At 42.2% G+C, this 24,396-nt stretch overlaps 1 protein-coding gene across 1 annotated transcript in view; it reads right to left on the bottom strand.

Moving 5' to 3' along the window:
- The window catches only part of SMAD5 (SMAD family member 5), a 320,505-nt gene extending 314,842 nt beyond the window's left edge, over positions 1-5,663 (bottom strand). The window contains exons 1-3 of the mRNA XM_063120766.1: positions 5,610-5,663; positions 2,840-3,370; positions 1,750-2,001 (exon numbers count right to left, since the gene is read on the bottom strand). Of these exons, the coding sequence (XP_062976836.1) occupies positions 1,750-2,001; positions 2,840-3,242 (655 nt within the window). The 5' untranslated portion in view covers positions 3,243-3,370; positions 5,610-5,663. The remainder of the gene's footprint in view (positions 1-1,749; positions 2,002-2,839; positions 3,371-5,609) is intronic.
- Positions 5,664-24,396: the final 18,733 nt, after the last annotated feature.

The raw sequence follows: 24,396 nt of genomic DNA, 5'->3' as shown, positions 1-24,396 counted from the left end.
AAGGTGATATTTACCCTGTCCTGGATGGGGTTGCACTCTCCCTAAAGGATCACGTCTGTAGTTTGGGGGTGCTCTTGGATCCAGAACTGTCACTTGAGGCACAAGTGAACTCAGTAGCAAAGAGCACCTTTTATCAGCTTAGGCTGATATTCCAACTGCACCCTTATCTGGACAGAGATAGCCTAGCTAGTTATCCATGCTCTGATAACCTCTCGTTTGGATTACTGCAATGCGTTATACGTGGGGCTGCCTTTGAAAATGGTCTGGAAACTTCAGCTGGTACAAAACAGGGCAGCCCGCCTACTAACAGGGACTGGCCGACGATATCGTATCACACCAGTCCTTCTACAACTTCATTGGCTGCCAGTCCAGGTCCGGGCCGATTCAAAGTGCTGGTATTAACATTCAAAGCCCTAAACGGTTTGGGACCAGGTTATTTGAAGGAACGCCTCCTCCCATATGTGCCTGCCCAGACCTTAAGATCATCCACAGGGGTCCTTCTCCACGAGCTCCTGCCAAAGGAAGTGAGGAGGTGGCTACTAGGAGGAGGGCTTTCTCTGCTGTGGCAGCCCGGCTGTGGAATGAGCTCCCCAGAGAGGTTCGCTTGGCGCCTACATTGTTTTCTTTCTGTTGCCAGCTGAAGACCTTTTTATTTTCTCAGTATTTTAAGACCTAATTTAACTTAAATTTAAACTTCGCTGTTTTAATCTGATATTTTAACCTATATTAATTTTTGCTGTATGGTTTTATTCTGGTTCTGCTTTTTATATTGTATTTTGTATTTGTGTTTTAAATTTGTTGTTTTTATGCTCTTCATGGTTTTAATTTTTGTGAACTGCCCAGAGAGCTTCGGCTATTCGGCGGTATAAAAATGTAATAAATAAATCTCTACACTGACTTCCTATTTACTACCAGATCCTGCACAAGCTTCTCATCTTTACCTTCAAACTCTCCAGAACCCTGCCCAAACTTATCTCTATGCTCTTATATCTCAACAAATCCATGGCCTTTGCTTGTCCATACTCCCAAAGTCCTTCAATCAGCTCCACTAGTCCTTGCTACCCTTCTGGGGATTGCCTCCCAGAACACTTACATGTTATGTCTTACTTCTTTGAAATCCTTCCATCAAAACCCATCCTTTCCATGAAAATTTTAGAACAGCCACCTAGTTCCAATATCCTCCTGTAAATAAACCTATATGTAACTATGGCCCTTTCTACACCTAAGGATTATCCCAGGAAAATGGAGGGATCGTTCCTGCCTGCACCCCTGTGTGTCATTTGCACGCACAGGGATAATCCCGGGACGATCCCTGGAAAAAAGGCAGGTGTGGAAACGGCCTCTAACAACGTATTTTCCCTGTTTACCCCACCACCATTTCTCTCATTTTACTTTCTAGATTGTAACCCCATGGGACAGAGACTTGATCTCTCATTCTTTGTACACTCTGTACATGTATGGCACTACATAAATAATAACACTAAAATCTGTTTATACTTTGTCCAAATCCTTCATCTGTGTCTTCTGTCCCACTACCCATCCAAAACCAAAATGTACACAGGAATACATATATAGACAAACTGTTGTTTTCACCTTTTAAACTTTTTTCACCAGATTAATCCAAACGCTGCAAGCAATGCGTTCGTAACAAACATGACAAAAATATGAATCATTATATAAATGCAAGTCTAACTCCTTCTGGCTTTGTAATAAAAATTTTGCAATGACTACCACACAGATCGTTGTTACCTGGTAGCTGAAACGGACTAGATGGTCCAGAACTAGCTGGGGAATTTGGATAGGTACCACTCCCTGGAGATGGTGGATATGGACTATTTGGAGAAAGGGGAAATGGAGTGTTGTTGGGCTGCTGGAACGAGTCTGGAAACGTAGCATTGTGTGGCATATGTGGTTCATTGTGACTTAGGTTTCTGAACTGAACCAAAAGGCTATGCTGTGGATTGAATTCACTATGCCTTGGCACCAAGACTGGAGGTAGAACTGAAAAACAAGAGAACAATGTAACTAAAATAACTCTAAAGATTACCATTCACCATATTGTTAGTAGACACAAAAATGAATCACATGCCAGGAGCACACCTGTCAAAGCACATCTATCATTGCATTTCCCAGTTGGGAAAAATCTAGCTGTCTGCACCACAGCAGCCTGGATACTGTTGTTTTTATACTGTTTTTATGGGGTTTTTTTTAAAAAAAATTGTATACTTTTAATGTTTACTATTTTTAATGTTGTAAACCGCCCAGAGAGCTTCGGCTGTGGGGCGGTATATAAATGTAATAAAATAAATAAATAAGTGTGTCCAACTGACAAATTGTGTCGAGTAAGACGACAAATTCAGAACACTTAAGGCTGAACTAGAATGAACTGCACAGAATGCTACAGAACAAAGCTGTGCTATGTAAAGCACAGGAATTGCAAAAGAAGGAAGAGATACATTATATGCAAAACAGCAAAAAGTGGGACAGACTTGTAAAGATTTATGCATAACCAATGAAAATGGCTGAAATATTTCCATGGAAACTAAACATATTTAGGGATACAACCAATTATCAAATCAGTGGGGTACTTTGCTTCCATGTTAGTAATAATATCAGAAACCCTGTTTCAGAAAGCATAGAAAGGAAGCCCAAGGTATACATATAGCATCAATGCTCCTTAAGACAAAGTAGATTTCACTTGAATTGTATCCAATTCAGCTCAACCAATCTGCTCCCCCTCACCCCATTTTTAACAGGGCCTCCTCAGCAACTCACTAAATCATCATACTATTTAACACTTTGTGGTGGGTGAAGGCAATGTCATAACATTCAAACACACCTGGGCTCTCCACCCTTTTGTAATGATATGGATTGATACAGACTTCTTTCTGCTTAGATCCAAAAGGATATTCACAAACGTCCAATGGCTTGAGCTCGTGATGACTCTGAAGATCAGGCCAACGCCACACTCGACAGTAAATAACATGGGGAAGGCCTTTGCGGTGAGAAACTTGAAGTCGCCCGTCTAACGAACGAGGAATAGTAACACATTTACTGGGTTGTCCAGGGCTGCTCAGTGCTTTCTCCAGCTCCTCCATGGCTCCTTTCTTCTTTTTCAGTTTTTTGACCAAAGCATCAACTGCTTTTTCAGCCCATTTTTCCTCTTCATCACCTTGTTTCCAGCCCAACAGACGCTTTACAGCTGGGCTAGTAAAAGAGAACAGACTGGCCATTGATGTCATTTGACAAGTCTTTAAGCAATTTTTAGAACTAAATTGTGGATTCTCAGGTGCAACAGCAGTTTTTCAAATGCTGCTGTATAGCAGCGACTGATCTTTTTTAAAATCCAAGCAAAAGATTCTTCTTAGGCCTGTTAAAAATAATTACAATCATTAGTTGATGCCATCTCACTCGAGAACTAGGGCAAAGAGATACAGAATAATTGGATACATTTAAAGACAATTAAATTTATATCACACATAATGCAGATTCAGTAAGTGGCTTTTAATCTGTATCCACTGTCATGCCGCGCATATAATGCTTAAATGGAAAGAAGAAGGAGGTGACAATGGAAATTCTTTGAGCCAAGACTCTCCCCAATATTCTTAGACTGAATGGGATAATAAACTTGGAAAAATTAAATAGACTTTTTAGCAAGAGGCCAAGCTTGCTTTAAATCTCAGCCAAACAATTTATAGCACATATACTTCCTTATTAGAATAACATGATTAATTATTATTATTATTATTATTATTAATTTATATAGAACCATCAATGTACATGGTGCTGTACAGAGTAAAACAATAAAATAGCAAAACCCTGCCGCATAGGCTTACATTCTAATAAAATCATAATAAAACAATAAGAAGGGGAAGAGAATGCAGCAAACAGGCACAGGGTTGAGTAAAACTAACAGTATAAAAGTCATATCAAAATCAAGTTTTAAAAGCTTTTAAAAAAAGAAAAGTTTTTAGCTGAGCTTTAAAAGCTGCGATTAAGAGTTAAGTAGAAACGTATTGATTAGAAAAAGCACATGCAGTTAATAAGGTAGCATGCAAACCCTAATACCATTATTTATTAAAAACCTATCTACAATAGAACAGGCCTGGTGCTGTACAATGGGGAAAAACAAAAACAAAGTAATAAGACAGTGTTTTTATTATCAGTCACCTAATGCACTGTAATTCATTTTCCCAAAGCCTATGTCAGACCCAAGGCTGGTGTCAGGGAGTAGGCATCATTGGACAGCTGCTGAGGTCCACACCACAGCAAGGGGGCCAACTGACAACCCCTACAGCTTTCTGGCCTCGCTGGTCATCTTCTTTGCTGCTTCTGACTGTTCACCTGCCTTCCCTGAACATGCAAGTAATGGCCAGAATGAGGAGATGGAACAATAGCTTCTCTATCCCACTGGGAAGGCATATCAGTGTACAGTGCTGAAATGATTTAGACAGAAGCCCCACTGAGGACATGTTCTCCAAAGATATCCCCAAATCTGGAATCGGCAGTGGTCAGACTACATGAAATGTAGGTGAAGATACACTTTAGAATAAATACCAAGTAACCACTCATTGCTTGCTTCAGAGGACAGTTATTGCCAAATAATATCTTTGCACAATGCATCTCTAAGAGCAACAAATTGCTCTTTTAGATTTACGAACAAGACCCATCTGCAATTTTTTAAAAAACACAAAAGGGAGCAATGATGACAAACGGAACTAGTGTGCTGTGGCAACATGTTGATAAGAGCTCATAAAATCCCTTAAGAATATTCAACAAGTACAGACACAGACAATAGGCAGCTGGCAAAAAGCAAGCACTAAACAAAGAAAAAGGATGTCAATAACAAAGTCAGTTCCGCTCCTGCTACAGAAACTGCCAAATATTGTCTTTGGGGCTTGTGATAAGCTATAGCAAGTCAAAACAGCTAGCCTGCTCTGGGACACTTTTAGTCCATCAAGCTTGTGGCACTAATCAACAGAACGCGAGGTGCTTGCCTGGCTGCTTCTCAAAAACTGCTACTTCCAGGTGACCCATTGTTGCTTTTGAGAATGTGCATGGGAACAGTGGCTACTTGTTTTTCCAGCTGAAGGAACACTGTAGAGTGTAGTACCTGCATTTACATCCTCATCAGAAGACAGAGATTGGCAGCAGCTTTTCAACATCTGCAACTTTGCATCTCTTTCTGGGATGTGGTGACAGAAGGTTACATGCCTAACCTGGGACCATGCAAGCATCCAAAGGCAGCCATCACCTGTGCTGCTGAGCTTCCCTGGCTAGGAAAACCTATTAGGCTGTTGTAGTTACTGCCAATCTTGGTCCTCTCCGCATATCGTAACAGAGACCAAGCAGACAAAGCTCATTTCCCCAGTCAGCACTCGGGCTTCATGCGAGACACTAAGGTCCAGTGCTCACAAACAGCAGACAAACCTGTGTTTGGACTGTACCATCTTAAGCTGGCAGATGGCGGCTGCATTCTTGTACCTTTATTATATCCTCATATAATAAATTACCCAAAAACAAAACAAGAAAATCCCCGGATGTAGGAAAAGCTGGGAGGGCTTTTGTTTTTTGGCATGGAGATCCATTCAATCGTGAGAGCCCCGCACCTAAAAGCCTGAAGTGGTCCAGGCCAGAAACAGAATCATCATAATCATTATTATTATTGCTATTTATTTATTATTTTACCGTCTCGTTTTCTGGCCTTGGCAGCAACAGGCAGATTCAGCTGAGCTGCAACAGTGTATTTTCAAGCGGCAGATTCTTTCAGTGACAAGATCACGTCGTCCTGCTCGGGCTCCATGCAGGCTCGGATCCAGGCCTCAGCCGCGTCCCGCCCGCGGCAGATTTTCGGGGATGTGGGAACCGCCGCTCGCGAGGTGGGCCCCAAAAGCGGTTCCTCCCCCCCACACACACTTTCTCCCCACCCCCCTTCTTAAATGTCTCACGCGGGCGCTAGCCTGGGAGGGGGAGGGGAAGTCGCCGCCGCCGCCGCCCCCTCTGGGCCACCTGGCAAGCCAGGGAGCGACGATGCGGCACGCCGCCCCCCTCGCCCGAAAGCCAAGCGAAGAAGTCTACCTACCGCCTAACGCGCGGCCGGCGGCGGAGGGTGGAAGGAGAAACCCTGAGCCCAGGGACGGAACGGAGGGAGCCGAGGAGGAGGGGCTGGGCAGGCTCAGCCGAGCAGGGAGCACACGTCACAGGACACAAGTCGGAAGCTGGTTGGCTGAGCGTGGCTGCCACTCAGACGGCTACTTGCGAGAGGGAGGAGGATCCTGCCTTGTCCCCTGCCATCCCCAGGCGGGGGTGGAGAGAAGTGGTATAAAAGCCAGAAGCGCCTCCTCACGAGGCTTGAGAGCGCGGGAGGGGAGTGTCCGGTCAGCACGCCTCGAAATGTTTTCAGTTAGGCCAGCCTGCCCCAACTTGGTGCCATCCAGGTGTGTTGGACTTCTGCTGCAGTCTAGTCTGGCCAATTGTCAGGAGTGCTGGGAGTTGGAGTTCCAAAGATGATCTGGAGGGCTCCAGGTTGGGGAAGGCTGAAATACAGGCTTTGGCAAGCTGGTGTTCCCATCAACACATTTGGGAAACGCCCAGCAGCATTCCAGGCCAACATCACATCTGGAGAGCACAAGGTTAGGGAAGCCTGTACTAGGTTGTCCAGCCACACCGTGGTTTTGATTCGTTGGTGTCACCAAATTAAACTCCCTGAGCAAAACCTGCTTCTGAGTCACTTCAGCAGTCCAGGTGCAAGCATTAAAGAGCACCAGAATTCACCTTGACTTTGTAATAACTTGAGGTAAAAACCCCTTGAAGGAGAAGGGTATTAGGGCAGCACCTTCTGAGGTCTTTGGTCTGATTCAGCACGGCTCTTAGTTCTCCCCCAAGAAGGTTCTGTCTCTAGGGGAAAAGGGCTCCCCTGCCCAGAAATGCACAAGAAAGATGTCAGGGATTCAGCTGAGTGCTTCATTGGTCATAGTAGAGGTTTTGGAGATAATAGCATCTCCCTGACAGCAACCCAGCAGTTACTACAGTGCCCACTAAATGGGACACAGCTGGTGTGGTAACTGGTCAAGATGACCCACCAAGGCACCTTCCAACTCTTGTGATTTTTGACTCTTAGGATTCCTGTGAGTAGAGTGTGGGTTGTCCTGAGGAAATATCTGATGGGCGAACAGTATCGATACTGTGAAGCTCTACCAGTGGTCAATCTGTATATCTATTTGTTATTTTTATTTTTAAATGCAAATATTACAAAACACAAGTTTCTTTCCTGTGAACTCATTCAAAGGAAACTAATGTAGGATGCATACTGGACCCCCTGAAACATCACTTCAGAGAGCTGGGGTGCACACATAATGTTAGCAGCTAATGATAGTTTGCCTTTATTTTTATTTTATTTTTTATTATTATTATTATTTTGCCAACTGCCTGTTTTTACCTTCATCTAAACCCCCACTCTCCTCCTCATCTTTGGGTAAAGATTGGAACTTTGGGTTGAGTGCCTCTGAAAATATGTAGACTCCTTTGCTCCCAAAGGAACATAGTTAAAAACATCCAAGGCAAAATGTTCATGAATTCAGACTACTGGGGTGGCAGGGAAGTTCCCTGCTTCTGCAAGCCATCCAAGAATATATGGCGGCCAGAATGGAGAGACTTAATAACAGCTTTCATCACGGGGGCGGGGAGGCTTCAACACTGGTATGGAGTGGAAGAGTTTGCACATCTATCCCGCCTGTTGCAGTCCTAACATAGATTACACCTTGCTTCCATGGTTGCTATTTAAAAATAAAAATCAAGTACAAACCACACATTTCTTATAATGTGTAGTTTGGCCCTCATGTTGTGCTCTGTATTGGTTGGTTGAGTGCACAATGATAGTTAACAAACCACCAAATATTTGGCACCCTTGAAAATGTGGCTACACATTTGTTGAGATGGAGTGTTACACAGGCATCTCTACACATTTCTTGAGATGGATGTCCATTTACAGTCCATAGCATATATTTGCACTACAAATACTGCTACCCGGCTACACTAACCACAAGGAGGTCAGCTGGCTCCGCCCCCCCCCTTTCTGGATTTGCATCTTCCAGTTTTGAAAACTGGCAAAGAGGGAGAGTTCTACTTGGGCCTGTAAAATTCTGATAGACAAACTTATATTCTGGGATGGATCAAGGGGAGGGAATGCTTAGATCCCATCTCACAATACAGATCAGGATAGGAAAAAGGGCACTCCTCTCTAGAGAGAGTATCAGTGGGTGTTTGGCATCCATCTTCCAAAGGCATCAGGATGAGAAATACCCTCCCCCTTGCAATTTTATCACAGGTATCCATTTGTATGATCAAAACAAAGGAAGTACATGGCTGGCAATGTAACATCAGGATTCAGAGTACACATATTTGCCTGAAACATCCATGTCTAATGGCTTAAAAATTGGAAAATGGCAATTTTCTTACATCAGCTGCTATCTCCAAATGTATATATTTTACAAGTTTGGGAAAGGTAAGTTCACAAAAGTACTAGGATGTTTATATGAAATGAATACATTTTGCAAGACCTGTCAAGCCAACAACATTTACTGAGCAACCCTGTGGTCCCTGGGAGAGTGTCAAATTCCCCCTCCCAAGGCCATAGATACTCCTATAACCTCAGCAAGGGGAAATGCAACATCAGGGTGTGTCTCCACTGCCCTCAGAGCCACTGTGCAAATACCACAGCTGTTGCTCTACTGAGGTCAAAATGGCCTTGGAAAACCTTGAAGAGGTAAAAAAGGGGAAGGGACACTGGGCAAGAAGTGGGGAAGGAGAGGCCAAGAGGCAGGACCCTATGGCCCCTCCATTGCTATCCCCATCCACAACAAGATATTGTGTGTGTGTGTGTGTGTGTGTATATATATATATATATGAGGTGAAATCATCTTTGTCCTCCTCTAGCTGGCAGGGCATAGGACAGACAGAGGGATCCAATCTTGGAGCCTTCTACTGATAACAGTCCATAGGTTTGGACACAATCCTATGCATATTTAAATAGAAAAAAGTCCTGTAACTCCTAGCATTCCCCAGCTTGCATGGCTGGTTGAGGCATGCTGGGAGACTTTTTTCTCTAAACTTGCATATTATTGCACCCTTAGTAGGATTTATTTTTCCAAAGTGTTTTCACAGAATTCTAAAAAATACGAGAGCTCACACAAAAGCATGTCTAATCTTTTAAAAAGAGTAATACATATAGAGAGTTTTAAAGTCCCAAACAACAGGTAACCTTTTAACATACCTCAAAGAAGACCAGTACTTCAGAAAGGTACTAAAATATGTTTATTTGCACACTATGAAAAAAAAGTTTCTGCATTTGTCAGTATGCAAAATCCATTGACCCAGAACACAGAAACACTGTCTCATATCTAGAGATCATTGTCAACTAGTCTGATAAAAAATCCTCTGTTAAGGGTGACACTTCCTGGCAGGCTCAAGCTTGCTAGTCAGTCAGTAGGGATACAAATTTGGCAGACAAAGCCCTGAGCCTTGCCAATATTCACTGGCCAAGTAGATGAAGTGCCAACAGAATTCGACAGCATCATAACAAGACCGCCACTAAAGAGACTTTCATAAAATAACAGTGCGAATATTTCTGGTGACAATAGCTGAAGTGATGTAACAAGGATCATATATACTCATTATAGCCATAAATTAACCTTACAATATAAATGATAGGGCTGTGCTCCACTTCGCTTAGGGTCATAGAAGTGACATCGGAGCGGCCTGATTCACCTCCGTTAAAGGTGGAGGAGAAGCGAGTCGTGGGGGTAGCGAAGCTTAACGAAGCGGGGTGGCCACAAGCAGAGTGCTCTGCTTGTAGTGGAGCGATCCGCCCGCCATTTTGGAACTTTTTCCCCATAGGATTGCAAGGCGCGAACTAAGCGCCTCATATAACTTTTTTGTTTTTCAAGCTACATCCTTGAAACTTACTGTACTTAGAGAGTGATCATTGGGAGTCATTTGTGCTGATTTTCAGAAGGTTTCATCATACAGTTTGCTTGCTATTAATTTCTTTAGAATGGTTAAAAGTGGGAGGGGGAAGCGCTTTTTTTCCACCTTGATGATTGACAGATTCAATGCTCAATCATGATAAGTGATCACCTGATGTGAAGCATCCTCCAATCCCAATGTTGGAGGGGGGAATAAGCAAAACAGGATACTTAGTAACTTGAGATACTAGTAACTTTGATTTATATGTCTTTCGACCAGACTTTTTTCAGTGTTTTAAAGCAGTAGCCCCACTAAACTCGCACACACAACCTTAAATCATATACTAAGTAAAATAACAGATAGGCAACACACCACTGCAGGTACCCATCATCACCTTGGGGAACAACTGAATAGATGTAGTGCAAGGAGATTATGTCCATACGGCATGTGGACGTGCCCAGTGCACACTGCCCTGCCTTGGGGGGGTAATCAGAACCCTCCAAAGCGTAGCCAGTGGAGAAGCCAATGTGTAACAAGAGTTGAAAGTGTGATGTGGCTTCTCAAAGGCACGTACCTAAGCAGGACCGATCAAATGACTGAATCCCCTGTCCCTCTGGGCACGTCCACTTTCCCCTTACTGGTAATAACTTTTTTAAAATTACTTTTTTAAAATTCTTGTTGCTGTGATTATTCCTAGATTCAGCAACACTGCTGCTTTTAATTCCACCCCTCCTGGGTTTATTTATTTATGTAATTATTTATTTATTAAATTTATATACCACCCCATAGCCAAAGCTCTCCTGGCTTTCCCTCTTCAGTGAAATCAGGCAGGCTTTCATTGTGGTTCAAGTTCTTCTTGTTGTTGTGATGATGATGATGATGATGATGATGATGATGATGATGATTAATACTAATACTAGTACTGCTATTAACATTATTGTTGTTGTTGTTGTTGTTGTTTACTAATGGCTGTGTGATCACAGTGCAATCAATCAACTCTGAAGCAAGGAAGACAAAGGTTTACTCTTATCCTCCTAGCCCCCTATTAGTTATGGGATGCAAAAGGCACCTCTCTATGCTGCTCCCGCCTCACAGGGCTGTTTTGCATTACTGGCTTTGATGGCCTGGAAAGTGGAAACAATCCTTGACTCATTTACTTGTGCCCCCAGGAATGTCTGCTGCATGCCCGCCTTCCTGCCTCCTCCTGGGTGCTGTCATTGTGGGGTATTGGGATCTGCTGCCTGGGACTTACTTCCCCATAGATCTATGGCACAGTGTGTGTGTGTGTGTGTGTGTGTGTGTGTGTGTGTGTGTGTGTGTGTGTGTAGCACCTCTCTGTCTGCCTCTCTGTCCTCCTGGTGCCTGGGAGATGTAGTTGAGCTGTGTGGGTCAACCCCACAAGCCTTTTGCATGCTTGCTCCCAGTGCTTCAGGCCAGGGCATAGCCACCGCCGCCTGCTGCTGCCTCTCCTTTTCTGTGCCCGCCTCACAGGGCTGGTTTATGTGTGTTTTGCTTTGATTCAGGGCATTAGTACTTCCTGGTGATGAAAAGGCTGCTGCATTGCTGCTGCGCTCACCCTGTTGAAGTTCCTTCTTAATTTTTGAAGTTTTGAAGATTCTTATTTAGGTTTATCTTTAAATATTCCCCACAATAGCATGTTGGGATTTCCTTTCAAATGGCCATGAATAGGGATCTATTTATTTAGAAGCCCATTTAGTTGTCTGCAGGTTACAAAATCCCTGAGATGGAGGGACGTACTAAAACAAAGGACAGTACTTTCCCATAGGGAAACCATATTTGCCCTTAGGGATCCATTGCAAAGTGCTTGCTCATAGCAATCTATAGGGGAGAATTGTCCTATGTTTCCCTATGGGCAAGCACTTTGCAATGGATTCCTACGGGCAAGTATGGTTCCTATGGACAAGTACTGTCCTTTGTTTTAGTACGTCCCGGAGATAGATGCATTTCTTAAAATGAGGTGGTTTTTTTTTACATATTCGCTGGATGCTTGGATTTGCTTCAAACTGGCCATGAATGTGGATACGTGGATAAGCTCTCATGGTGCCGATTCTGAGGTTTCTAACATAAAAAGTGACGGAGATGTAGAAAAGTTTGTTAATTGGGGTTAGGGTTGAGGGTTAAAAAGGTTTAAAAATCACTAAACATCAGGGCATGCTCAGATTTGCTTGAAACTTGGCATAAATGTGGATCTAGGTGGAAGCAGGGATGGTGTCCATTTTCAAGTTTGTATCTGGAAAAATGACAGAGATATTTGCATTTCTGAAAATGGGGTGGGGGATTTTGACATATTCGCCAAAAATTGCTGGATGCTCGGATTTGCTTCAAACTGGCCATTATTGTGGATACATGGATAAGCTGTCATGGTGCTGATTTTGAGGTTTCTAACATTAAAAGTAAAAAAGTTATAGGTGTTTGATTTTCAATGCAAGTCTATGGGGAGGAAACACGGAGCTCCGATCCGGATCCAGAGCCCCCGCCGCGGAGCGGACCCTAGGCAGATTGGTGCGGGGAGGAGCGGACCCTATCTGGAAGTTGCGGATAGGGATCCAGAGCGGATCGGGGGGTCCGTGCACAGCCCTAATAAATGCGCAACATGAACAATAATTTGAGAGTGGAGCACAAGCTATGTTATGTATTTCAGGACTACTGACATATATAAGATTTCTCTAAGTGAAGAAAAATCTTTGACATTTGTTGCAACATCCAATATACATTAGCCTAGAGTTGCATCTCTCTGCCCATCAGATCTTTTCATTATTTGTTTACTTGTTCTCCTATTCTACTGTTCTCTCCATGGCTATTTAATTTTCCCTATGTGGTGCTATATTAGTGGGTGAATAGATGAAAGTTCTGCATTAAAAAGAGCTGAAAAAGAATAGTAAATTTATTTAATGTAAACCAAAATCTCAGGACTTTATTCAGAAAAGATTGCACTGTATTATACTTACATTTGGTTAAAAGATCTGACATTTTCACATTTAAGTGCTACTTACTCTCTTTTTTAAAAATGTCACTGCCATGGAAATTCAGAAAAACCACCTACATTTTACAAACATAATTACCAAGACAAATGTTATTATAGGTCAGAGTTCTACCACTAATGCACTGGATGTATCATCATAATGAAGCCAATTTTCAAGTGTTCCATCAAGAGATCTCTGAACACTTGGCAAACTGTGAATTACATTTCTAGGAGGCATTATCCCATAATAGGTATAAACCCATAATGGTTTTATAAAGATCACAGAATCAAGAACTGGAAAAAGAATTATTTGTGTCAGTTGAATGACCTTACACTTTAGCCACACTTTATATTTTAGCTTTAATGTTGTTCTCCCTCTACAATGCTTCTTACAGAGCCATGAATCCCATAAATTGTCATCCAGATTTGCAGAGGACTTTCAAGTTATCATTGTTCACAAAGATTCAAACAATGAACAAAAGCTGGGTATCCATGTGAAAGTACATGGGTAGAAAAAATATTACACCTGAACTAGAAATGTTCATTATATAAAACCTGTCTGGGATTTCCAAAGTGTTATCATAGTCTTGAAACCATGATAAAGTCAGTTTCTTGTTGTGTCCACCTTATGATTCCATATCTAACTTGACTTGGTGTTGTGAAATAAAACCTACACACCTCAAAATATGTTGGCTGGGATCCAAAGCTTTGCATATGTTGTTCCACACTTGCACAATGGCTTTTCAGCTTCTCCTTCTAGCAGGCCCTGCACACATCGCTTGAGGCTCTGTTGCCAGAAGTGAAGATCAGTCACCTACCCATGTGAACATAGAAACATTTTATGCACAGGACGCTCTGGTCTCTGGCATACACAGTGGTGCAGCTAGGTAATTTTAAACGCTGGACTTAATGGTCTTATGGCAGCCCCCTTTAGACAGCCTTGTGTATTACTTCAGTTGTGAAGTGCAGAGTAACTTTTCTCCTTGCCCCCATTCCATGCTTTACAACTGTTTCTACATGCTTTACATATTAGAATATTTGCCAACCCTGATTAAAAACAAATACTCTTAAGTATGGGCAGTGTTGCATTTTAGGCTCACTTAAATCATAGCAACAGCATAACTACAAGAATAAAATGGTGTTTGCTTCTGCTACCCTCATTACCTGCTGCTCTCTGGGTGGTCATTTTGGGAGACCCTGGGCTGCTTTGGAGGGATTTGGGCTTTGTACAAGGCAAAGTAGGGTTTCCATGAAGTGTCATGAAGCAAGTTAGGGTGCTCCTGAAGCCTCAGGTCCGCCTCAGAGATTCGGAAGGCACAGATAGTTGGACAGGCTCACTGTTGGTTAAATGCTTACCTTTCCCCTCCAAGCTTTCCACAAATGGGAAATGGCAGGGAGGGAGAGGAGTGGTTCAGTTTTGTGACTGACAGCTCTTGCTTCCAACCTTTGAATAACTTTACCAGGGCCTTGTTTTTTACTTCCAAAAAGGAGAACCCTGTGTTTTGGGGAGAGACGTAGAAGGAACAATTTATCAGTTGGTTAGCTTGAGCAGAAAACCAAAACAAAATCTCAGTTTGTTTTTCATTCATCAAAACTTATCCTTCTGAATTTTTCCAGGTTACTTACATAGGGACATCTTTACAATGTTTGGTATTTTCAAATCCCTTCCCCATAAATGTTAGATTCCCCTTGCTCAAACTCCCTTCACCTATCTGTCTGAAAGTTGTCCAGCTTCATTCCCTCAGAAGAGACGTCTACACCTGCAAATGTCATCCAATTCTGCCACATCTATACCTCCAAACGTCATCCAATTCTGTCAAGAAACTAAAAAAAAAAAAGTTACAGGTATCCCAGTAACCCCACCCTCAAAATCGTAAAGATGCCTAGCAAAGAACATATTTCTGGTACATTTTTTATTTTATTTTTTGGAAATTTGGCAGGCTCCATCCCTTTAGAAAGGGCTACTATGTCTGCAAAATGCATCCAATTCTGTCAACAAATAAAATGTTTGAGCTGTTGTCCATTTCCCCATGTAAGTCAATAATATGGTGACCATATGAAAAGGAGGACAGGGCTCCTGTATCGTTAACAGGAATGTAGAAAAGGGAATTTCAGCAGGTGTCAATTGAAGGGGGTGAACTTCCCTCTTCATCACAACAGTTAAAGCTACACTAGCTATAGTAGAGTGGCCAGATACAAGAGAGGGCAGGGCTTCTGCAGCTTTAACGGTTGTGATGAAGAGAGAATTTCACCTTCTTTAATTGACACCTGCTGCAATTCCCTTTTCTACATTCCTGTTAAAGATACAGGAGCCCTGTCCTCCTTTTCATATGGTCACCCTAGTCAATAAGGAGACATACAAAGCTTCAGCTTTTCCAAAGTAAGACTGTACTTTGGACTTGGGGCCAAGCAGATTGCACCCAAAGTAGTACAAGTTAAATCGGCCCACTTTCTGAAGTGGGATCTGGACTGAATTTTGTCCTTGTTTTACAACTGAAACACACCATTTCTACAAAGGACTCAAGATGGGCTAGATGGGCTATCCCCCTCCCCATTTAATTCTTAAAGACTTCTTGCAAGATATATTCAGCAGAGAAATAATTAGCTCAAATCCACTTTGCAAGCTTCATGACTTTGCAAGGATTTTAAATCAAGGGCTGCCTAGTCCAACACCACACTGGCTGTCCAGCTCATCCTAACTCCTAGCTGTTTTCTACGTGTTTGTGCCAGCTGTTTCCTAAATATTATGACATGGTAGGCAGTAATATATGTGGTGTAAGCATATCTTGAATATGTGTTAATGGCGGAATCATTTTTCCAAGTACAAGAGCCTTGTCACTATTATAACATTTTGGTTTTTAATTTTAAAGGATTGGCTTTTTTAGGGTGCAATCCTATTGATTGTGCATTCGCTGAATGGAAGTCTGCAAACTCAGGGGCTTCTGAGATTCCAATGCCTTGCCCGGCTGAAGCCAGCAGGGCAGGAGGAGCTGCAGAGGCGAACTTTGCCTCCCCAGCCTCTGTCTTTAGCGATTTTCACTAGGGTTTTTCAGCTGGAAAGCCACTGTGTATTATTTATTTAATTGTTGCATTTTTATACCGCCCAATAGCCGAAACTCTCTGGGTGGTTCACATACACAACGCTTTGTATCTCAGCTAATATATTTGAAGTTTTGTTTCTTATTTCCTAATAATTCCCTAATTTGATAATTCCATATCAAATTAGATATGGAGTAATTTAGAGGGATAGAGAAGGAGGCTGGAGGAGGCTCAGTATACCTCATATTCTGGCATCTCCAGCCCCTTCCCCTCTCACTGGAATGGCCCCTTTTCTCCTCTTCCAACATCGCTTTTCTGATCGTGTAGTTCTCTCCATGCTGGGTGTGATGTGGCAGGGGTGGGGTTGGATCTCTGATTCCCCCTTCCGAGGTCAGAGCATTGTCTTCAACTCTGGAAGGTTTTTTCTGAGCAATCCTATGATACCGGGGATTCTCTCTCCAGCAGCAAATCCCATGGAATGCACAGGTTGAATGAATGCACAAATTATTCCTTTGCCTCATAAGTAGCCAACATTCAGAACAAGTGTCTCAGTATTATCACTAGAAGAGAAGAGTGACAAGGGGGTTGAATTGAATACTTCCTCTCCATTGAGTTCTATTGAGATAGTGCCATCTAGTGGGAGATGATCCTGCTGTTTCCTGGCTATTAGCACTTTAAAAGTGGTTCTTTTTATCCCAAGATTTCCAGAGGATTCCGTGGGAGACATCCTGGTTGTTGACGATGCCATGAAATCGACTCCAAAACTTCCGTGAGTGGCCAATCACAAGCATGCAATAAATCGCTCATTTAGAAGAGCTCAGAAAATAAATCATTCCCAGGGATTGGAGAGCAAGGGCCAGAACAGCTGAAATACTGAAGGCTTTTGCACTTAGCTAGGGTGCTAATTTAGGATTTTTGTGTCTTTGATTGATACTACTTAAAACCTTGTCTTACCTGTTTTCTCCTGTCGCCCTGTAATGTGTGTTCAACCTGATCATTTGTAAATAAACACATTACAGCAAAGTCAACATACATCTCCCATGCTTTCTCTCAAAAGGAAGCATTCCTTTGGAGGCTGCCCTTAACATAGATTCCCCAACACTCAGGGATGGAAGAGTACAAAGATAAATGATGGAGTCCAAAAAATACACTTTAGCAAAATGCTCACTAACCGGAAGAATAAAGATGCTCATTAAGAGCATCAGCAGACGAGTGTCTGGTCTTTTTCCCCACAACAACCCCCCCGTAAAAATCTCACTTTTGGGGGTTGAAGCGAAACATACCGCCATTTTATACTGAGTGCAGGAAAAGCAGCTTGCTAAAAATGCCCACTGAATGGACCATGTGGTCATGGTTTACTTCCTCTGTCTTCCCCGTGTGAAGAAAGAGGAAGTATTGTGGGATAGAAGCAGACAGAAGGGGGGTGTGGGGGGGAGAAATGACAGTAGGGAAATGCGGTTCCCCCCACCCCCCATCTGATGATGCTGTAAAAGCTTGGATTATGAAGAAGAACTGATGCTTTGCACTTATTAAAAATAGCATTGTTTGGGGCACAATCCTATGCATGGTTCGACAGAAAAAAGCCCTACAACTAGCCATGCTGGCTGAGGAATGCTAGGAGCTGAAAGGCTTTTTCCCCCCATGTCAAACCATGCATAGGATTGCACCCTTCATCACTTTTATAGCTACTGGAAGCATATATGCTTACCCAGAAGTAACTCCTACTGTATTCAAAAGGGGGAGATAACAGTAGTCATGAGTCTGCTCTGAGGCAGGACCAAAAAAAGATGCTGCCTTCTGTGCAATTTAGCGAAATAGCAATGACTGTGGAACAAGCCTGGCACACTAGAGAAGCAACTTGCTTTTTGAAAATGTTTTTTTATTATTATTTTAAGTTTCAACAGAACAAAAAATAAAATGAAAATGAAACTACATACTTTGAAAGCAAATCACTTCATATTGGCCTTTAAGCACTGAAAACCACAAGAAAGGCCAATATGAGGGCGTGTTCGAGATACCTGCCCCGTTCTCAAACACCCTGGGAAAAAAATATAGCCTCCACAACCACGTGCTTCAATCTGAGATGCCAGATTAATATCCAGAAGAGGTATAAACTATAATTATCGAAGCACTTCTTTGCATGCCGCTTCAGCATTGGAATGAGGGTGGGGCTTGGCTGTTTGTACTGGCAGACAAACATGTGATATTGGATTTTTCATTTGTTGGTGTGCATCTGCATGCAGTGCCAGTGAACAACGCTCACTTAATTTTACCCGGGCAACACCTAGATTTAAAAGCGGCGTTTTACTAAATTTCAGGACTGCCTTCTCCAACCTGGAACCCTCCAGGCTGGCTGGGGAATGCTGGGCATTGTAGTCCAACATGTCTGGTGGGCAGCAGTTTGGAGAAGGCTGGCATAGAATATTGAGCTTCATCCCACGTACCTGTTTCCCTCAAATTATCCCCTACAGCGCTAAACTGTCGCCGTTGTTGTTGTTGTTGTTGCTACTGGGCGGCTAGATCCTTTGCATACCAGGAAATGGTTTTAAGGGGGGAAATGTAAAAAAATCATTAAAAAATCAACGGATGACCCAATCTGATTCAAATTTGGTATGCTTAAAGCTCTCCTTAATATCTATTACTGTGCCAATTTTGATGTCTTTATCTTTAAAGCTTACGCAGATATAAGCATTTGCTTATTTTTCCTTCAAATCCTGCTCCTGCGCCTCAGTGACCGCTCAGAAAGCAGCAAATGATACGCTCGAAAACTAGTAGCAAAATATTGAACTTCTTTTGGCTAAGAAGCGCAATTAAAGCAAGATGCATGGGGGTACTTCACAATAAAAGCAGATTATAAGCTGCTTTGCACGTGATTCACAGTGATTGCACAGTATAACACTGGTGTGATAAAGCTCATTGTCTGCCGACTAGGCCACTGTGCTGCTTTGTTTACTTCAAGTTGGGGCAGTAGTCAACAGAGGAGCCCTGCTGGATGATCAGACCAAAGGCTTATCTAGCTGTTTTTAAAGAAGGATATGTTTGAGAGCCTTTAATGAAATCTTGACTGATTGATTGCAAAATGTTTTGTTGTTTGCTTTGCAACTAGGACCAGATCTACACAAAGCAGTATATAGCACTATGAAAGCAGTATATAAAAGGAAGGAGCCACACCACTGCTTTATAGCAGTATTGAAGTACACTGACAACGTTGGGGCCCATGGACACATACCATATACTGCTTTCATAGTGTTATATCCTGCTTCGTGTAGATGGATCATGGGCCCCAACAGTTGTCAGTGCACTTCAATAAAACAGTAGTGTAGATCCTACCTAGGCATAAGTTTCTCCTCTTCTTCTTTACCCCCTTTTTTTCTCGCACACTGCTGGCACTGATGCTGCTTAGACATGGAGAAAGGTGACAAGGCAAGGGAAAACTGAAGCTTATACATGCCTTGGGTAGTGCTTTATAGGAAGAATGTGCACACACACACACACACACACACACACACATGGTATGGCAGCCCATACGCTCCTAAACCTGCTGCCAGAACCAGTCCTAGCAGTTGGTATCGGAGGAGCTCACTTACTCTGATAGATTCAAATCCGGTCAGACTGTTCAAAACCTGGCCACATGGGTAGAGGGCCTTCTCTGTTGTGGCACATTGGTTGTGGAATGCTATCCCTTTGGAGGCCTGACTAGCACAGACACTGACTTCATTTCAATGCCAAGTTAAAATGTGGCTTTTTATCAAAACTCTTGAGGGCTAAATTTGTCTAAGGCACACAGTTTTAATTGTTTTTGCTGCTTTTACTTTTTAAACTGGTTTTAGCTTGTCAATGGTTTCATACGTTTTTAGCTGTGCAACTTATTTATTGTTTTATATTGCTTCGATTGATTTTATCTGTACACCACCCTGAGATCCCAATGATAGAGGGCAGGGTACAAATGTTTTAACTTGTAGTCATGGATTTTGGAGTACAAGAAAGCATTTCAAATCCTATTATTTTATGTTATTTTCATCTATGGATGTAAGAAATACATTGCTTTTTAGTGAGCTTCCAGACCAAGGTCCTTTCTACACTGTCTGTTTTTTCCAGGGATTATCCCTGGATCATCCCTGTGCGTCCAAATAACGCACAGGGGATCCTGGGAGCAGGGAGGGATGATCCCTCAGTTATCCCGGTTTTACCTGCAGTCCTGAGATGATCCCAAGGGCGGTGTGGGCACCCATCTTAGCTTCTTCCCTCCTCCCCGGGAGTAGCGGGGACCATCAGAGGGAAAGAGCTGGGATGGAGGGAGTCCAGGGCCATGGGGGGTGGGGTGGGGTGGCGAGCGGGGTCAGGATTTTCTTTTTTACCTTAATTTTGGCTGGAGCGCAAGTGCTCTTTTTTTAAAAAAAAAAAATGGCCGTCGCAATGGGCATGACGCCCGGGACATTGCGCGGCCTATGTGGACTGAGGGCGACAATCCCGTAAGTAGGTAAGTCCAGGATCTCCCCCTCTCCCTCCCTCTACACCTATAGGTGTAGAAAGGGCCCAAGCCTCAAGAAATCCGGAATGGCTCAGCATAGGTGGTTCTGAAGACTGCAGATATGATGACATAAATCATTTTGATATTAGTGGCATGTGATGGATTTTAGTGGGGAAGAACATTTCTGATGTTTATGTTCATTAAGGCCTGTTCAGGGTGTGGCACCAGAGTTGAGGAGTAGCTCTTCTTTTATGATCCGATGCAACATGCTCAGCTCTGGGTTTATGCCAACACCATGTAATTATGTATTACATTTTAGTTCAAGAGCCAAATTCTAGATTTTTATGTTGCTCTGATCAGCAAGCCTGACTCGCTTGAAGCAAGTGGCTTATTAACCCACTTGCCACCTGCTCTTCTTAAGCCATTGCTTTGCCTGGTTTTCCTTGGCTATTTGTTCCCTTTTTAATGGTGCTTTCCATAATGGCATCATGGTCTTGCGTTCAGAATGCTCTGGTTGGATCTTCCGCTTTTGTGACATCTCTCTTTTTCCTCCAGCAAGGGTCAAAGAAAGTTGGGTGTGTGTGTTGGGGGGGGGGGGTTCTATGGGAAATGACACTTGAAGGAAGAATTGAAAAGGCCCTCCCACCCTCCACTTTCTTACCTGAATAGACAGTTACTGAAAAACCAAATACTATGGAACTCTTGAACCAGTGTCTGGAGGCTGTTTTGGGATGGATAAGGGTGAACAAGCTGAAACTTAATCCAGACAAGACAGAGGTACTGTGCGTTGGGAAACCAATTACTTTGGATAGAGGCTTACCCTCCTGCTGAGAGAGGACACAGACCTATTTGACTCCAGAAAGGAATTGCAAATAATAATGCAGGGTGGGGGGAATAAAAGGGCATTAAGCTTTTGGGCAATGCTCCTTTAAGAGAAAATGCAAGCCTAGTACTTGGAAAGTTCAAACAGTAAAAACCATTTCTCAGTGGGAGTGTGTTTGTGAAACATAGTCGAAAGGAACGTTTCTAATTACACCTGGCATTTTGGTTTGGCTGTCTCTCGCTAAACAAATGATACAATTTGTGGCATTGGCAGTAAAATATTGACTATAAACAAGAGCCTATTTAGATTTTTATCTTTATGATTCAATGAGGCCAAAGTTATGTACACAATGATCATGATGAGCAAACCTCCATAATTTTCAGCACAGTGAGAATCTAAACCAGAAACAAATCAGAAAGACAAGACAGTGGTTGACCTATGAGTAGCAGTGATCTGGACTGGGAATTTCAGGGCTGGAGTGGAAGATTGGCAGGCCAATCACATATTGGGTAGGCTTTCTAAAATGGGAGTAACATTTTGGCAAGGATGAGGTTTGGCTACCTGAACTGCACATTTAAGGAGGCACTTGGTTAAGGGTGCTAGAATAGTAGTAGTAGTAGTAGTAAAAATAATAATAATAAATATTTATTACCCACCTCTCCCTCCGGATCGAGGCAGGGAACAACATAAAATACAAAACATTATAAAATACATAAAACTGATGAAAACATATAAAAACGAATACATTATTAAAATAACAGCCAGACATCTTAAAATTCGATTGGTTAGAGCTGCTGGAAGAGATCAGTTTTATTGCTTTTTTAGAGTTTCATAAAAGGTGTGTCTTGTCCGTGACTTCTAAATGAAGCTTGTCCATAGCCATAGCTTGTCCATATACAATTAAATTGATTTTATAGCTACCCTTCCTCAAGAACCTTTCGTTTTTATCCTAGGAACAACCCTGTGAAGTAGTTAAGGCTGAGAGATGGTGATTGGTGCATGGACACTCAGTGTGCTTCATAATTTAGTAGGGATTTGAACCAGGGTCTCAAGTCCCAGTCCAGCAGTGTTATCAGTACATCTCACTGTCAGGCGTGCAGGGGCTTTCAACCTGTTTTGTGGCAAATTGTAAGACCTCCTCAGAAGCTTTTCATGGACAACGCAAGAAAAAGATCAGTAACATTGGCCCAGCTTCCCTGAAATTTTGCCTGACTGTTACTGCTCTTCCTTTGCTGTATGCAGGTGTTCATTCGGTGTGTTTTGAGGGTAACATCTCTGTCCCCCCACCCCCGGCCACGATTTAATCTTTTTTTATTGTTTCCAAACACCAATAAATAAAAGACACTACAGAGCAAAATATAACACATATATTATATTGTTTATCTGATCTATTCCGGCAGGCCTATCCAGTGAAATTTTAGAATGTTTTAAAGATGTTTTAATGTTTTAAAGATGTTTTAATGTTTTGAAGATGTTTTAATCATGTATGGTATCTTTTTAATCAATTTTTAATGTGTATTTTATATCATGTTTTTATACTGTTTTATTTATTTATTTATTTATTTATTTATTACATTTCTATACCGCCCAATAACCGAAGCTCTCTGGGCGGTTCACAAAAATTTAAACCATAGTAAGTAATTTATTCTTTGAATGGTTTTAATTTTTGTGAACTGCCCAGGTAGCTTCGGCTGTTGGGCGATATAAAAATGCAATTATTATTATTATTATTATTATTAATAATAATAATTGCCACTTCTTAAAACCATTTTTCCTATTCACCAGAATAGACATCCCCATGCCTAAATTGGTTGGCGCAGTTCAGCTGTGTGAAGGTACACTGATCGGGGGGCGGGGGGAGCAATGAATTACTACAAGGAGATCATTTAGGAGCTCTCCTCTAGAGATATTGCAAAAGTCAGGACATAAATAAGCGTCTGTGTTTAGGAAGTGGGGCATGAGAAAAATCTACAGAGAGACATTTGAGCTATAATGAAGCATGAAATAATTAGATGACAAATACAGATACAAGAGGAGTGGAGAATTAGGTTGCAGTTCTAAACAGACTTGCTCTGAGTAGGCCTCATTGAAGACAGCAGGATTTGCTTCTGCATAAACATGCTGCATGGACTGAAATGTACTATTGAGCCCCCACCTAAAAAAAAGTGTATAGGACAGAGAGGCCATTTTTCTCCCTCAGTCTGTTTTGAATGTCTCTTCAAGAAAAAGAACTGGCTTCACAATTGTTCAGAGGCTATATTAATATCCTCTGTGCTAATTTACAGCATGTGTTTCATTGTTAACATTTTAAGGGCTTGGGTAGTGCTGTTCTGACAAATTAATATTGTGTTGGCCTGGCATCCATTGGTTTTTCTGAAGAATCATTAGATACGACTCACTGCACTTTTTTTAGAGGACTGGGGAAAATAAAATGATTTTCCAGACACAATTAAGACACAATACAAGCTCCTTTATTAAATCACATGGTGCCTTGTTTAGGAATTGTCAAAGGTAATTTGTCTAACATTTCTGTTTCCACTGCCTAATCATAATAGTGTCTTTGCAAAGGCTCCATTAGGAGACTGAATGTCAGGTACCAAATTTCATTTGTTTCATTTTCTCCATAAATGTCTATTGACTCAGGGAAGAATTTGAAGGTGTTTAATTTTTATTTTCCCCCTCCCCAAACCACTAAATATAAATTCATGCCTGGTGGGACACTAAAAGAAAATGAAATGCTCATGCCAAAACCTGATTAAAGTAGGTAGTCACGTCGCAGTACAATGCTATAATGTCTACTCAGAGGTAAGCCCCACTGGGTTCAATGGGGCTCGCTCCAGATAAGCGGGCATAAGATTGCAGCCTGAAAAGAACACTCCTCTAAAGCAGGATGATGAATATCTGCTGTTTGGTTATCTTTACACTCCGCATACACGGTACTTGTTCACTGCACACTTGTTCACATCATACAACGACTTGTTCGCTTCACACAGCTGTTTTAATCCATAGCTGCCGCAGATTTTCGCCAGCTCTGCCAAGGCGTGAGCAACTTGTGTGAAAGCTCCTTGTTGCTGCCCACTACAAACTGAACTGAACTTGCATGGGCTTTCACATGCC

Source organism: Elgaria multicarinata, chromosome 3, assembly GCF_023053635.1.
Source record: "Elgaria multicarinata webbii isolate HBS135686 ecotype San Diego chromosome 3, rElgMul1.1.pri, whole genome shotgun sequence".
Lineage (NCBI taxonomy): Eukaryota > Metazoa > Chordata > Lepidosauria > Squamata > Anguidae > Elgaria > Elgaria multicarinata.
This window is presented reverse-complemented; position numbering and strand designations above follow the sequence as displayed.